General features: G+C 34.2%; 1 protein-coding gene across 1 annotated transcript in view; it reads left to right on the top strand.

Moving 5' to 3' along the window:
* Cpne3 (copine 3) overlaps positions 1–16,959 on the top strand; it is a 55,919-nt gene that overhangs the window by 11,484 nt on the left and 27,476 nt on the right. The window contains exons 4-7 of the mRNA XM_005328633.5: positions 853–927; positions 3,131–3,202; positions 9,239–9,322; positions 11,246–11,335. Coding sequence (XP_005328690.1) covers positions 853–927; positions 3,131–3,202; positions 9,239–9,322; positions 11,246–11,335 — 321 coding nt within the window. The remainder of the gene's footprint in view (positions 1–852; positions 928–3,130; positions 3,203–9,238; positions 9,323–11,245; positions 11,336–16,959) is intronic.

The following is a 16,959-nucleotide window of genomic DNA, read 5'->3' as shown; positions in this document are numbered from 1 at the left end:
GCACTCTCCACTTCTTCTCACTCTATTTATTGTAGTTGCCTTATTACTTGTCCTCTCTTTACATGATGAGCTGGATTACAGCAGTGATGCCTGGTGGCTTACCCTAGCTCAGTCTGGTTTATCAGGAGAGATCATACCCATTTGTATAAACCCAAGGAGGCATCAGGAAGGAGGAGTCATTTCTTTTTCAACAAGTGAATTTATCATTTAGCTTTGTTTTTCATGGGTTAAATTTTCGGGCTTATTGGAAAATCATGCCCTGTGTCTCAAGGGCATTGTGGAATTGATCAGTTTTATAAAATTCACCAATAGTATTAGAGAGAAAATGAAAGAAATATTTATTTTGGGTAAAAAACACGATATAGCTAAAATTCTAGTGGATTTGAGAGATATATCAGTTGGGAAGTACATAGGTATATATTATTTTAAGCAAGATGTTATTTTGTGGAAGTTAAATATCGAAATTGTGCATCAGTTGAAAAATTTAGTTTTCTGAGGCCTGATTTATACCTCGAGGGGTTTCAGCTCAGTGATCTGTGTAGGAGCTGAGAATCTGAACTTCTTTTTCTATTACAAGAAAGAAGTTTAATTATGACAAAATTAATAAAGAATTTGTGAGTGGGGAGTTTGTATCTTGCCAGAGTGGGATCTTTGGAAATCTTTTTCAGTGGGTTTTAAATGTGTAGATGCATTTTAAATCTCCTTATAATCTCTAGATCTTTAAGGAATAGACTTAATGTTTCCATTTCAAATGACTCTAAGTGAATTTTATACTCATTCCTTTTTTGTTTTTTTTTTTGACTATTCAGTTTAAAGTGAAATAGCTCTTTCTGTTACTTCCAATTTTAACAGATTGTTTCCAGTAAGAAGCTAACTAGACCACTGTTACTTAAAAATGGCAAACCTGCAGGGAAAGGGAGCATTACGGTAAAGATACTTTGTCTTTTGTCTCAAAATATTTAGCATAATGCTGAAATTATACATATCAGACAAATATTTTTTAGCCATGCTTTATTACTTGATCTCAAATGTTGTCTTTCCATCCACCCTTGCATTATAGTAATCACAAATAGAAAGTGTGCTGTGCCAAAATAGGAGAAAAAGTCAGCATGGGAATGCCTCCTTTCAGTTTTTTAAGTTGCCCATAGAGTTCAGGAACATTTTGGTGAAACTTATTCCTGTTCCATGAAAGAGTCAATTTCCAAGTTAGAAACTGCGAATCCAAATGGATCAACTTGACTTTCTATAAAGGAAACAGGTCTCTCAATATATGTATTAGGATTCTCTAGAGAACTGAAACCAGCAGGTTATATGTCTATATAATTATAAAGGAGAATTTTTAAATTGGCTTACATGATCAGAAGCTAAATAGTCCCATAGTCACTGTCTGCACATGAGAGATCTGGAGGAACTAGTAGCTGCTTAGTCCAAGAAGCTTGATCCTCAAACAAAGGGGACCAATGATACAGCCCTAGTCTAAGACTGAAGCCCTGGGAACTCCCTGGAGAATCTCTGGTGAGAGTCCATCTTGTAAGAGTGAAGGAGATGGAGTCTGTTGTCCAAGGGAGATGGAAGCAGCAATAGATGCACTGCTCAAGGAGAATCCTTCTTCTGTCTTCTTTTCTATCCAGGACCCCCCAGTTTATTGGAGAGTGTCACCTTCATTCAGGGTGGGCCTTCCCCCTTCAGTTTGATGCCCCACATGCCAGTCATCTCTGGAAACACCCTCATAGACACACCTAGAGGTCTCTTAATCCTAGATGTTTTCTAGGAGTCTCTCAGACTAGATTAACCATTACAACATAACAGAAACTTTCCATGGTGGATTTTATTACAGATGGATATTATATTATAACATGGCCATTGAACCTGTAAACTTTTACCATTGCTTTTTGTTCTTGTACTCTGCTACCCATCTTCCCATCCTGATTTTCCATTGTTCACTACTGTCTCTAAGGAAATAAATGTATGCTGTATCATGTTTTAGATTTTTAATTGCATAATGACATGCTTTTAAATTTTTTCTAGAGTTTCTATTCAAGAAACCATTGCCTGGAGCAATAGAGTTCTAACTGTAGCTCTCTGGCTACCTAGAGAGAGTTTCAGGGTTATTATAGTCATCAAATACATTTTTTGAGCAGCTGTTTGGCTTTAGGTCAGATTTCCAAGGGCATAAGAATATTCAGACTGTTGGCAGTATTGCCTTTGTAGAGCAAAGAACATATTCGGTAGTTAGTTTTATTTCTCTGGGGACATGGTAGCCACAAGTTGTTTTGTGTGTATGATGCTGCAGATTGAACTCAAGGCTTGGTCATGTCAGTTAGGCATGTGCTCTACCACTGAACTGGGTTCCCAGCCCCTAAGAATTTATTTTTTGAGTAGAGTAGGTCTTTTAGTTACACTTGATGAAAAACACTGATCTGGGGCTGGGGATATATCTTTGTGTTAGAATGTTTGCCTATCATGAGAAAGTCCCTGTGTTTGATCCCTAGTATTGGGGGGGGGGGACCCAAACCAAAAAACCACTCATCTGATACATGTATATATGTTGTAGTTGGACACAGTTCCTTCCTTCCTTCCTTCCTTCCTTCCTTCCTTCCTTCCTTCCTTCCTTCCTTCCTTCCTTCCTTCCTTCCTCCCTCCCTCCCTCCCTCCCTTCCTTCCTTCCTTCCTAGGATTGAACCCAGCGCCTCACATGTGCTAGGCAAGTGCTCTACCATTGAGCCACAACCCCATCCCTCATCTGATATTTTAATTCATAGAGTTCTCCAGGTGTGATTTACTTGGGTTCTCAATGTTTGGAGAGCTCTAGAGGGTTTTGTGTAGAGGGTAGCCTTCAATCTTTGAGGGCTTTCATTTTTTTCTATGGAATAGGAAGATTCCAGCTGGGGAAACCACACTTAAAAAAGAAGTTGCATAATGCAGCCTTGGCATATTTGGAAAAGATATTTATTTCACACACATAAAATAAATAATGGTAAATCTTTCGTATTGCTACCGATTTCTTATTAGACATTGTAGAATTTACTTTTATTAGTACAGACTTTATATACTATTAGATTAAAAAGTACTTTGTTCATTAGTATATCAGAATCTGTAAACATATATTCTTTCACTTATCTACTCATAGATTTCAGCAGAAGAAATAAAGGATAACAGAGTGGTCTTGTTTGAAATGGAAGCCAGAAAACTGGATAACAAGGTATGTAGAGCATGCAGATTTCAACAAGAAACTATGTTTTTGCCTCATGTTGATTTCTTTTTGAGAAAATAATCATTTAATTTCAACTCCATCGTTTGAGCATAATGTAGGGTGTTAGTTACTCCCAAATTCTGTGTGTGTGTGTATTTAAACAGAGCCTATTTCCTTTCATCTCTTTGAAGTAGGTGTAATCAAAGAATTAGTATAAATTAAAGGAAAAGTTGAATGTAAATGTTAATGTTACTGTTAAAGTCATGAGAATAGTTGGATTACTTTCAGGGAGAAACAAAAAGCCCTGGATTTATTAATTACAAGTCAGTTCTTTTTGCATTCCAAGATTTTTTTTTAATGAAGGGTGAATACTGGCACATAATAGCATGGTAATATAGTTTATAGCATGGATTATGATCATTCTTTGAACATTTTTCTTATGTTGACAAACCTTTATTTTATTCAGTTATTTATATGTGGTGCTGAGAATCAAACCCAGTGCCTCACACATGCTAGGCAAGCGCTCTACCACTGAGCTACAACCCCAGCCCTCTTTGAACAGTTTTTATACTTAATTCTATGATCTAGTTGATATTCTTCATCATTTACACTTACAATTTAGTTTGAATATAGGCTACCTGCCCAGGTCTTCTTTTTATTCTTTGGGAAAACTCTAAATACATACAAAAATAGAATAGTATTTTTTAAAAATTTCATATCCTCATAACCCATCTTCATCAATTATAGCTCATTGCCTGTTTTTTTTTTACCTCTATCCATATCTATCTATATTTTCTCTCTTCTGAGATTCATATCATTTCATATGTAAATATTTTGGTATATCCTTTTTTTTTTTCCCCTGTGTTACTGAGGATCAAACCAGGGCCTTACACAGGCTAGGCAAGTGCTCTATCGTTGAGCTACTTCCCAGCCCTTTTTATGTTATGTTGACAGGGTCTTGCTAAATCATCCAGGCTGATTTTGCATTTGTGATTCTCCTGCTTCAGACTCCTGAATAGATGGGATTATAAGTGTGTGCTGCCAGGATTGCTTTATTTTGGTATATCTCTAAAGACCCTTTCAAAAATGTAACTTTTTAAAGTGTCTCTTAAGTTTCTTTCTTTTTTTGATCTGTAAATTCCTCCCTTCCTTTTTAAAAATTTTTTTTAAAAATTTCTTCTTTTGGGGCTGGGGAGGTGGCTCAAGCGGTAGCGCGCTCGCCTAGCATGCGTGCGGCCCGGGTTCGATCCTCAGCAGCACCACATACCAACAAAGATGTTGTGTCCGCCGAGAACTAAGAAAAAATAAATAAATGTTAAAATTCTCTCTCTCTCTCTCTCTCTGTCCCCCTCTCTCTCACTCTCTCTTAAAAAAAAAATTTATATTAAAATTTCTTCTTTTTAGGTATGCAGGACAGTAGAATGTATTTTGACATATTATACATACATGGAGTATAACTTCCCATTCTTGTGGTTGTGCAAGATGTAGAGTTAGACTTGTTGGGTATTCATATATACACATAGGAAAGTTATGTCTGATTCATTCTACTGTCTTTCCTATTCCCATCATCCTCCTTTTTCTCATTCCCCTTTGTCTAATCCAATTAATATATATTCTTCCCTCCCTGCTCCCTAATTGTGTGTTAGCATCTGCATATCAGAGAGAACATTCAGACTTTGGTTTTGGGGGATTTGCTTCTTTCACATAGTATGATAGATTCTAGATCCATACATTTACTGGCAAATACCACAATTCCATTCTTTTTTTATGGCCAAGTAATATTTCATTGTGTGAGTGTGTGTGTGTACACACACACACACACACACACACCACATTCTCTTTATCCATTCATCTGTTGAAGAACACCTAGGTTGGTTCATACCTTAGCTATTGTGAATTGAGGCACTATAAACATTGATTTGGTTGTGGTTGCATCACTCTAATATGCTGATTTTAAGTCCTTTTGGTATATATTGAGTAGTGGATTATTGGGTCAAATGGTGGTTCCATTACACCTTTTCTGAGGTATCTCCATACTGCTTTCCAGAGTGGTTGCACCAATTTCCAGTCCCACCAGCAATGTATGAGTGTATCTTTATCCTCACCAATGTTTATTGTTGCTTGTATTCTGTATAATTGCCATTCTGACTGGAGGAAGATGAAATCTCAGTGTAATTTTTTTGTAATTGTTGTTGTTCTGGAGCTTGAACTCAGGGAACTTGACCATTGAGCCACATCCCCAGCCCTATTTTGTACTTTATTTAGAGACAAGGCCTCACTGAGTTGCCTAGCGCCTCGCTTTTGCTTTGAACTCTCGATCCTCCTGTCTCAGCCTCTTGAGCTACTGAGATTACAGGCGTACACCACTGCGCCCGGCCCTCAGTATACTTTTAATTTGCATTTCTCTAATTGTTAGTGGTGTTGAACATTTTTCCATATAATTTGTTGACCATTCATATTTCTCCTTCTATGAAACGTCTATTCAGTTTCTTTGCCCATTTATTTATTGGTCGTTTGTCTTTTTGGTGTTAAATTTTTTGAGTTCCTTATATATCCTGGAAATTAATGCTCTATTTGAGGCATAGATGGCAAAGATTTTCTTCCATTCTTAGGCTCTCTGTTCATGTTCTTTATTGTTTCCTTTGCTGTGAAGAAGCTTTTTAGTTCGATACCATCTCATTTATTGATTCTTGGTTTTATTTCTTGCAGTTTAGAATTCATATTGAGAAATTCAGTTCCTAAGCCTATATGATGGAGACTTAGGTCTGCATTTTCTTCTAGTAGACACAGGGTCTCTGGTCAATACCTAGGTCCTTTATCCACTTTGAGTTGAATTTTGTGCAGGGTGAAAGATAGCATAGAAATTGCATTTTATTTTATTTATTTATTTTTTTATTGGTTGTTCAAAACATTACAAAGCTCATGACATATCATCTTTCATACATTTGATTCAAGTGGGTTATGAACTCCCATTTTTACCCCAAATACAAATTGCAGAATCACATTGGTTACACATTCACATTTTTACCTAATGCCGTATTAGTGACTGTTATATTCTGCTACCTTTCCTATCCCCTAATATCCTCCCTCCCCTCCCCTCCCATCTTCCCTCTCTACCTCATCTGCTGTTGTTCAATTCTCTCCCTTGTTTTTTTTCTCCCCCCTTTCCCCTCACAACCTCTTATATGTAATATTGTATAACATTGAGGGTCTCCTTCCATAGAAATTGCATTTTAAAAATCTAGTTTGAGCCTGGTGTGGTGGCGCATGCCTTTAATCCCAGTGACAGGAGGCTGAAGCAGGAGGACCACAGGTTGGAATCTAGCCTCAGTAACTTAGCAAGGCTATAAGCAATCTCATGAGACCTTGTCTCAAAATAAAACATTTAATAAAGGGGTAGGATGTGCCTCAGTGGTTAAGCACCCTTGGGCTCAAGAATCTATTTTGGCTTTTAAAGTAATGTACAAGACTTGTATGGTTCCAAAACCAAATCTGCAAAAGAAGGTCTATCTGAGAAATTTAGCTTCTCTTCCTGTCTATCCTATCCTGTTTCCTCTTTCTTTCCTATTGTAATAATTTAAAAAAAGCTTAGCCAGGCATGGTGGCACATACCTGCAATCCCAGTAGCCCTGGAGACTGAAGCAGGAGGAGCTCAAATTCAAAGCCAACCTCAGCAATTTAGCAAGACCCTGTGTCAAAATTTAAAAGAGAAAAAATTTAAAATTTATAAAAGGGTTGGGAATTTGGCTCAGTGGGTGAGCAATCTCTGGTACAAAAGTGAGTAAATAAATAAATATACAAAAATAAAAGTTGGCCAGTTGTGATGGCTCACACTTGTAATCCAGGTGGCTGGGGAAATTGAGGCAGGAGGATCATGAGTTCAAAACCAGCCTCAGCAAAAGTGAGGTTCTAAACAACTCAGTGAGCCCCTATCTCTAAATAAAAATATAAAATAGGGCTGGGGATGTGTCTCACTGGTCAAGTGCCCCTAAGTTCAATCCCCAGTACCAAAAATAATTTTAAAAAATTAAAGTAAATAAAAATTGTGCCTTATGACCTAATTCTTTAGTTCCATAAAAATCTATTTTTTTTGCATATGTACATGTATTTGTACACACATGCACTTGCACATGTATACATATAGCTATTTGAGTATATACTGATGGATTTGTATTTATGTTTGTATTAATATTTGCCACCCCCTGACTTTAAATAAATGTTACATACCACATACACACTTCTTCCACCTTCATTTTTTCACCTAGTATATCCTGGAGGTCAGAGTTAGGAATTTTTAATTCTTGTTTTAGTACTAATGCTGACAATTTAATGAACTTTCAAACAAGGACTGTTTTCTGACCTTCAAAATGGTAATGAGCATATTCTGCCTTTCCTCTGGGATTATTTTAAAGATAAGTCACGCAGAGCATGTTAATGTGTTTTTGAAAAGTTAACATCTATGTAGAATTGTTATTAGTTTTAGAAAATGAGAGGCACAGAGAGACTTATGTCATTTACTTAAGATTTTTCTTAGAGATAAGGCTAAAGTTCTGTATAGTTTTTGTGTTTATATTTTTCACTCTACCAAGTATGTTTGCTTGACATTAAACTTTGTGCTCAGCGGGGAAATAATATCTTCTTAGTTCTTAATACTGAGGTTAATTTTGAGACAAAAATACTCTTCAGAGACATATATTATTAAAGGATTAATTAACAAGTATTCTTTCATTTTTTATTGATTATTTTTAATTTTGCATGACAGTAGCATTCATTTTGACATTATTATACAAGCAAGGAATATATCTTATTCTATTAGTACCCTGTTCTTATGGATGCGCACAATGGTGGGATTTACTATGGTGTATTCACATATGTATTCATTCTGTGAATGATTTGTACATTGGAAAATTATTTTGGATTCATTCCATTTTTTTTCCTTTTCCTATCCCTCTCCCTTCCCTTCATTCCCCTTTGTTTAATCTACTGAATATCTATTCTTCCTGTTTCTTGCTTTATTGTGGTCTGGCTTCCACATATCAGCAAAAACATTCACCCTTTAGCTTTTTGGGACTGGCTTATTTCCCTTACCATGATAGTCTCCAGACCCATCTATTTACTTGCAGATGTCATAAAGTCGTTCTTCTTTATGGCTCAGTAGTACTCCATTGTGTATATATGCCACATTGTCTTTATACATTCATCTGTTAAATTTATTACTTATTTTTTAAAATAGTAAGTAATATATGCTAAGGAGTATATACATTTCAAAACAAAGATAAACAAAATGAGAAAGGCATCCATGATCTCACTGCAAGTTTAACCTTATGAGTGATTTGTACATAATTCCATAATTTTATCTCTGTGTGTGTTGAGCATAGAAATAAGGAAACTGTTGAGCACTCTATATACCTAAGCATTGAACAGGAGTGCTTTGGTGAATTTCAGAAGGAATAGAAGATGTGGTTTGTGCCCTTGAAGTATTTTTATTATGCGCTCTATGAATCTACCCTTGTTCCCTTTGTATATAAAAATAGTTAAGCAGTGGCAAAAGAAAGAATTAGACTTTGAAGAGTGAAATAAGAAGTCAAGATTCACCAGTTAATTAGATAATGTGATCTTGGGAAAGTCATTTAACCCCTCTGAATTGATTTTCTCACTGATAGTTGCCTTTCCCTTCATAGAGTTGGTATGGTCAATTTTGAGGATATCATTTACATGAAATTGCTTAGTAATGTTTAATGGAAACTGTTAATGCTGAAAACAAGTCAAACACCTCTATTGGATGATCCATCTGATCAATACATTTTAAAACTGACATGTTTTTGAGAAGTAAGGATATATGACACAGGATTATCACAATCGATTTAATAATTCTCACTAGTAGAATTCAACATGTTAATAAGTTAGTGAGAAAGGTGATGGATTTGTGTTTACAACAATACATTCATATTTTGGAGTTAGGTTCTGGTGGTTGCTAATTTGCATAAAGTGGTGAAATACATGGTTTCAGAGAAGAATGAATGCTGTTTGTTTGCTTAAATATAGGATCTATTTGGAAAATCAGACCCATACCTGGAGTTTCACAAGCAGACATCTGATGGAAACTGGCTGATGGTTCATCGAACAGAGGTAAATATCTGAATTTAAAAGTAGAGAGAAATTTTTCTTTGGAATTGTAGTAATCTGAATTTTTAAAAAATTATATGTTAATAAAAATATTACTTTGAGTTCAGACTTTTTGCAGCCAGAGATACAAGGTTAATATGCTCACTTATTTTTTATTTTAATGAAGCATTGCTGACATTCTTAATTATTTTTATTTTGAAAAACTTAAAACACTATAAAGAACAGTAAATGTGTTCCTGTGTACCCCTCATCAGTTGGTCTTACTTGGACACATTTGTATTCTTTCTTTCTCTCTCTCTCTCTTACATGTGTGCATGCATACACACTTATACACAAATATATTTCTCTTTTGCAAAACCATCCTCATGTAGGCTATATACATCATGATCTTCACTGTTAAATGCTACTGCAAGCACTTCTTAAGAATCAGGGAGTTATACACCACCATGCTTGAGAAGATTGACACTGATATAGTAACATCATTCAATATACCCTTCATACACATATTTCCTCAGTTGTCCCACATGTTTGATATATATTTTGTTTTGTTTTATCCAGGATCCAGTGAAAGCTCATGTTTTGCATTTGGCTATTATGTTCCCAGTATAAGACTTTTTTGTTTATTTCCCTGTACCTTCATGCCATTGGATCTCATGAATAATTAAGACCAGATTGTCTAACATGCTAGATTCTTCTCTTTCTACACAACTAGATCCAGATCAGACATTTCTTTCAAAAACACTACATGTGTACCTTTCTTTGCATCATCAGGGAACTTGTAGTGCCTGGCTGCCCAATATCGATGGGGCCAGGCTTGCCTACTTGGTTAAGCTAGAAATCATGAGATTTTTGCCACCATTAAGTTCTGTTTTTTCCCTTTGAAATTAATAAGTTGTGTGTAGTATGATACTTTGGGACCAGATGAATTGTTTCTTCTCTCACATTTTACCCAGTGGTTTCTGTATCCATTGATGATCCTAGCTTGAATTAATTATATCAGGGACTATAAAATAGTGACTTTATTTTTTCTGAAATTTTTATTCTTTTACCCACATTAGCAGCATTCCTCTTTTAACTTTTTGCTCTAATGACTTCTGGGTTCTTTTAACATGACCCGATTTCTTTAACCATTCTCTCTCTCTCTCTCTCTCTCTCTTTAACATATTTTTTATTTGTTAATGGATCTTTTATTTCATTTATTTATATGTGGTGCTGAGGATCGAACCCAGGGCCTCACACATGCCAAGTGAGTGCTCTACCACTGAGCCACAACTCCAGCCCTAATCATTCTCTCTCTTTTTTTTTAATGATAGAGTATATTCTTAGTTTATACTGCCCTAAAGCTGGAATAAAGCAGTTCTTTGAAATAACCTTATTTCTATAAAAGGTGGTATTATTTATACACCAAGATTAGAGTGCTAGACATGCTCATTGATACTAGAATGTCATTATTTTTAGACCTTTTCAATGGACAGTGCTGGGAAATATGTTTATTTGTGAATATCAGTTTATTATGTATGAAAATATGGTATTAAAATTTCCAGATTATGAATTTTAACTGATTTCTCCAATTCAAATCTAATAGAGCAAGTTTTGTTCTACCTTTTATTATTTCATATTGAAATCTTTTGTGCACAGCAATGAAACTCTTACTTTCTAACAAAATCAATAGGCTGCAGTTTGGTGCATAAGTTTCATCAATAAGTTTCTTCTTTTCTCAGAATTTACCATGATTAGACAATTTATTATAATTTTCATATAACTATTATATATTATTATCCTAGCTAGTTTTCATTGAAATAGTTGAATGGGTGAGAAGGTGAGGGATGAATTATGAGAATATAGGAAGAACCTAGGACAGGAAAGAGTTAAATGTTAATGAACTGGATGTTATCCTAATGGAACCTTCAACCTTCATCTTTATAGGTTATTAAAAATAACCTGAATCCTGCTTGGAAGCCTTTCAAAATTTCTCTTAACTCCCTGTGCTATGGAGATATGGACAAAACCATTAAGGTAATTTGAAGTTATATATAGTTGCTCCTTGACTTACTTTGGGGCTATGTCCTAATAGAGCCATTGTAAATTGAAAATAAGTTTGGCTGGGGGTATAAGCTCAGTGGTAGAGCATGTGCTTAGCATGCATGAGACTCTGGGTTCAATTTCCAGCACCAAAAGATAAAAAGAAGAAGAAAAATCTAATAAGTTAAAAACACATTTAATACAACTAACTTTCCCAATATCATAGCTTAGCAACATAGTACACTGTAGAGTATTGGTTGTTTACCTTGATGGTCATGTGACTGATTGGGAGCTGTGGCTCGCTGCCAGTACTCAACATTGCAAGAGAAAGAATCTTATGTATCACTAGACCAGGAAAAGATCAAAATTCAGAACTGAAAGTATACTTTCTACTGAATACAAATCACTTTTGCACCATAGTAAAGTTTAAAAATCATAAGTTGCACCATCGTAAGGATTATCTGTATAGAATACATACACAAATGTGTTCATGTTCACTTTTTATAAAATAAATATATGAGTTGATATTTTAAAAAAGTAAATGATATAACACATACTGTAAGAGCTGAATTTTACATAACTAATAATATTAAAAAATGTTTTCTAGTTAGTAAAAGAGTTGGTTTGAAGGAGTAGGCATGTGTTACTAATCTGTTATCCTGATGCTTAATCAAACAATGTAATTTCCATCTTATTCTCTTTTTTAATAAAATATTCAATTTAATTTTTTAAAAAAAAATTTTTTAGTTGTAGGAGGATACAATACCTTTATTTTGTTTATTTATATGTGGTGCTAAGGATTGAACCTAGTGCCTCACCTGTGCTAGACGAGCACTTTACCACTGACCCACAACCCAGCCTTGCTTTTTTCTTTTAATACTTTTTTTCCCTCTGTGAATAGAGTCTTTAACTACATTCTTTGTCTTCAATGTATCTCTTGAGATAAAAAACAGATGTTAAACCTTATTAAGAATCTAGAGATTCCTCCTCCATTACTAAGGAAGGAACATGATAGTGGCATTGCTGTCCTTATTTTTAGGGGAAGATGTAATTCATTGAAGACTTCAGATGACTTTAGTATGATATTTCAGTGTATTTTTTTCCCTTTAAATTTTATTCATAGGCATTGACCAAAAAAAAAAAAAAAAAAAACAACAACATAACAAACAAAAATCTATATATTTAAAATACTTTTTTTCTAGAGTCATTATTTTTAAATGATTCCACATAGAAATTTTCTTAGGTTCAGAGATCAAAATACCATAATTTTAGTTGATATGTTTTTATTTTTCTTTTTGTAAGTAATATAGTGAGAGAAAGAAAGGTAATGTTGTGAACACTGTAGAATTTGGAGTCAGGCCACAGTTTAAGTTTTGATGTAGCACTGTAACCAAGTAAGGGATGTTGGGCAGGTCACCTAAGCTGTTCACTTATATGATGGAGATAATAATTACTACCATACAAAAAAGTAAAGATAAAATAATAAAAGTGAAAATTTTGTAAACTGTAAAACATTTAGAGATGCCATTATTGTCGAAAACTGCTTCATTTCTGAGATACATAAGGAGTGCTTCCTAGTTTGTAGAGAACTTAAAATATCAGTGTTAGGTATGATTTGTATGGTATGTCAAGTAGCAATGAAAATCTAGGTACAATATAACAGTAGAAAAGTAGCTATAAAATTTAATTTTATTGTTGGACCAAATCCAGGACTTTTGCTTTTCACATTAAAATTGGTATGAATCATTAGATCTGAGAAGGTAGGAGATTCTGGGGAAAAATGCCTAAACCATTACTATTTGATTGCTTGTAATGAGATGTTAACAGTGAAACAATGTTTCTAAACTTTTTTGCTCACAGTGGCATGCTTACAGAGCTATTTTATTATAGTAAGTAAAACTAATTTCTGAGCTTTGTCTGATCAATGTCTTCCATTCTTAAAAGTTTCTCTGTTTTTGATTGTACAAAACCACATAGTCACTCACTTTATTTCTCTAGTTCTCTATTTCTTTGTGATATCAAGTGGTCATACAACTGTGATTCACTTACTGTTGGAAAATTTCTTAGAAGCATAGTAAAGGACTATAGAGCAGAGAAATAAAGTCATAATCCTTAATAGTCTCTTTGTTGTAATGTGTTATCACTCTAGCATGTATTACTTCCATAAGATCAAGAGAATAAGAGATATAATCATGCATGTTACCACCTTGCCTAAAATGGAATGCCATAGCGAATGTATCATTGTGTGGTGTGTGCATTCTTCTACATATATACATATGCATATATGTATATATACACATATGTTTGAACATCACAAATTCTGCTAATAGTGTTGTTCAAATAGCCAAAAGTACTGGTCTTTGAATTCTTAAGAAGGGAGATATTAAATGATATAAATCATCCGACCCCAAACTATATCTAAATGTATGCCAGCATTTTTAAATGTTGTGTCTGCCTTCAAAGGGTCAAAAGGGAGTTTTTCCCACCTAGTATTATAGGGAGTAATCAGAACTTTTAGTTTAAAAATATTTTTATATTTCTTGAAGTTTTAGTCAGCCTAAATGTATTTACAGTTAAATATAATCCTGGCTTTATAAGGTTTGTTTAAATAAAAATTTGGCTTTAGTAAAGCTTAATCTTGTTTAGATTTAAATTTGTGTTTCCTGAAAGCAAATCTAAAATGTCAAGTTCTCTTTTGCATAGTTAATAAATGTCTGGTAAAAAAAATCTTATTAAAATTTTAAGATAGTTTGTTTTCTGCTTTGTTGAAATTTAATTCCTTTAGAAAAAAAATCACTGTTTTAAATTTTCTTTTTTCTTGAAAGACTATAGTTGAATAAAGGACTTTTGGTTTAAAAATTGGATATTGAATATGTAGAGCAAGAGTCTAACTGTCAGACTTGATTAGTGATTAAAGTGTCTGTAAAGAATTTTTTAAAAAATTTTAATTTGTTATATATGACAACAGAATGCATTACAATTTATATTACACATATAGAGCACAATTTTTTATATCTCTGGTTGTACGGAAAGTAGAATCATATCCTTTATGTCTTCATACATGTACTTAAGGTAATGATGACCATTGCATTCCACCTTCTTTCCTACTCCTGTGCCCCCTCCCTTCCCCTCCTTCCCCTTTTTCCCTTTGCTCTATCTAGAGTTCATTTAATCCTCCCACCCCCTAACAGCATACTATGGATCAGTATCCTTAAACCAGAGAAATCATTTGATATTTGGTTTTGGGGATTGGCTAATTTTACTTAGCATTATATTCTCCAGCTCCATCCATTTTACTGCAAATGTCATGATTTTATTCACTTTTAATGCTGAATAATATTCCATTGTGTATATATACCACATTTTCTTTATCCATTCATCTACTGAGGGCATCTAGGTTGGTTCCTCAGTTTAGCTATTGTGAATTGTGTTGCTATAAACATTGATGTGGCTGTGTCCCTGTAGTATGCTGTTTTTAAGTCCTTTGGATATAGACTGAGGAGAGGGATAGCTGGGTCAAAAGGTGGTTCCATTCCCAGTTTTCCAAGGATTTTTCATACTGCTTTCCATATTGGCGGTGCCACTTTGCAGTCCCATCAGTAATGTATGAATGTGCCTTTTCCTCCACATCCTTGCCAACACTTGTTGTTTGTATTCTTAATAGCAGCCATTCTGACAGGAGTAAGATGAAATTTTAGAGTAGTTTTGATTTGCGTTTCTCTAATTGCTAGAGATATTAAGCATTTTTAAATATATTTGTTAATTGATTGTATATCTTCTTCTGAGAAGTCTGTTCAGTTCCTTGGCCCATTTGTTGATTGGGTGGGTTATTTATTTTTTTGGTGTTAAGATTTTTGAGTTCTTTATATATTCTAGAGATTAGTGCTCTATCTGATGTGTGTGTGGTAAAAATTTGTTCCCAATTAGTAGGCTCTCTATTCACCTCACAGATTGTTTCTTTGCTGAGAAGAAGCTTTTTAGTTTGAATCCATCCCATTTGTTGATTCTTGATATTAATTCTTGTGCTATAGGAGTCTTTTTAAGAAAGTTGGGGCCTATTCCAACATGATGGAGATTTGGGCCTACTTTTTCTTCTAATAGACACAGTGTCTTTGATTTAATTCCTAGGTCCTTGACCCACTTTGAGCTGAGTTTTGTGTATGTTGAGAGATAGGGTTTTAATTTCACTTTGTTGCATATGAATTTCTAATTTTCCTAGCACCATTTGTTGAAGAGGCTATCCTTTCTCCAATGTACGTTTTTGGTGCCTTTATCACATGTAAGATAACTGTAATTATGTAGTTTGGTCTCTGTGTCCTCTATTTGATACCATTGGTCTACCAGTCTATTTTGTTGCCAATACCATGCTTTTTTTCTTACTATTGCTCTGTAGTTTAGTTTAAGGTCTGGTATAATGATGCCACCTGCTTCAATATTCTTGATAAGGACGACTTTAGCTATTATGGGTCTCTTATTTTTCCAGATGAATTTCATGACTGTTTTTTCTATTTCTATGAGGAATGTCATTGGGATTTTGATTGGAATTGCATTAAATCTGTATAGTGCTTTTGGTGGTATGGCCATTTTGACAATATTAATTCTGCCTATCCAAGAACAAGATATATCTTTCCATCTTTTAAGGTCTTCTTTAATTTTCTTTCTTTAGTGTTTTGTAGTTTTCATTGTAGAGGTCTTTCACCTCTTTTGTTAAGTTGATTCCCAAGTATTTTATTTTTTTGATGCTATTGTAAATGGAGTAGTTTTCCTCATTTCCCTCTCAGAGGATTTGTCACTGATATACAGAAGTGCCTTTGATTTATGGGTGTTGATTTTGTATCCTACTACTTTGCTGAATTCTTTACTAGTTCCAGAAGTTTTCTGGTGGAATTTTTTGGGTCTTCTAGGTATAGAATCATTTGGCTATACCTAGAAGAACTCAAAATAGTGCTAATTTGAGTTCTTCTTTTCCTATTTTTATCCCTTTAAATTCTTTCGTCTAATTGCTCTAGCCGGTGTTTCAAGAACTATGTTAAATAGAAGTGGTGAAAGAGGGCATCCCTATCTTGTTCCGGTTTTTAGAGGGAATACCTTCAATTTTTGTTCATTTAGAATAAGGTTGGTTTTGCTATTCTGGGTCTTTTATTTTTCCATATGAATTTCATGATTGCTTTCTCTATTTCTACAAGAAATTCCATTGAGATTTTGATTGGCATTGCATTGAACCTATAGAGAACTTTTGGTAATATCGCCATTTTGATGATGTTAGTTCTGCCTATCCATGAACAGGGTATATTTTTCCATCTTCTAAGATCTTCTTCTATTTCTCTCTTTAGGGTTCTGTAGTTTTCATTGTATAAATCTTTCACCTCTTTTGTTAGGTTGATTCCCAAGTATTTTATTTTTTTTGAGGATATTGTGAATGGGGTAGTTTTCCTCATTTCCAGTTCAGAAGATTTGAATGCCTTTGATTTATACGTGTTGATTTTATATCCTGCCACTTTGCTGAATTCATTTATTAGCTCTAGTAGTTTCTTTGTAGACATTTTTGGGTCTTCTAGGTATAAAATCATATCATCCGCAAATAGTGATAATTTAAGTTCTTCTTTTTCTATCTTAAT

Source organism: Ictidomys tridecemlineatus, chromosome 7 (assembly GCF_052094955.1).
Source record: "Ictidomys tridecemlineatus isolate mIctTri1 chromosome 7, mIctTri1.hap1, whole genome shotgun sequence".
Taxonomy (NCBI): domain Eukaryota; kingdom Metazoa; phylum Chordata; class Mammalia; order Rodentia; family Sciuridae; genus Ictidomys; species Ictidomys tridecemlineatus.
Note: the sequence above shows the minus strand (reverse complement) of the source record. Positions and strands in the feature narration are given on the sequence as shown.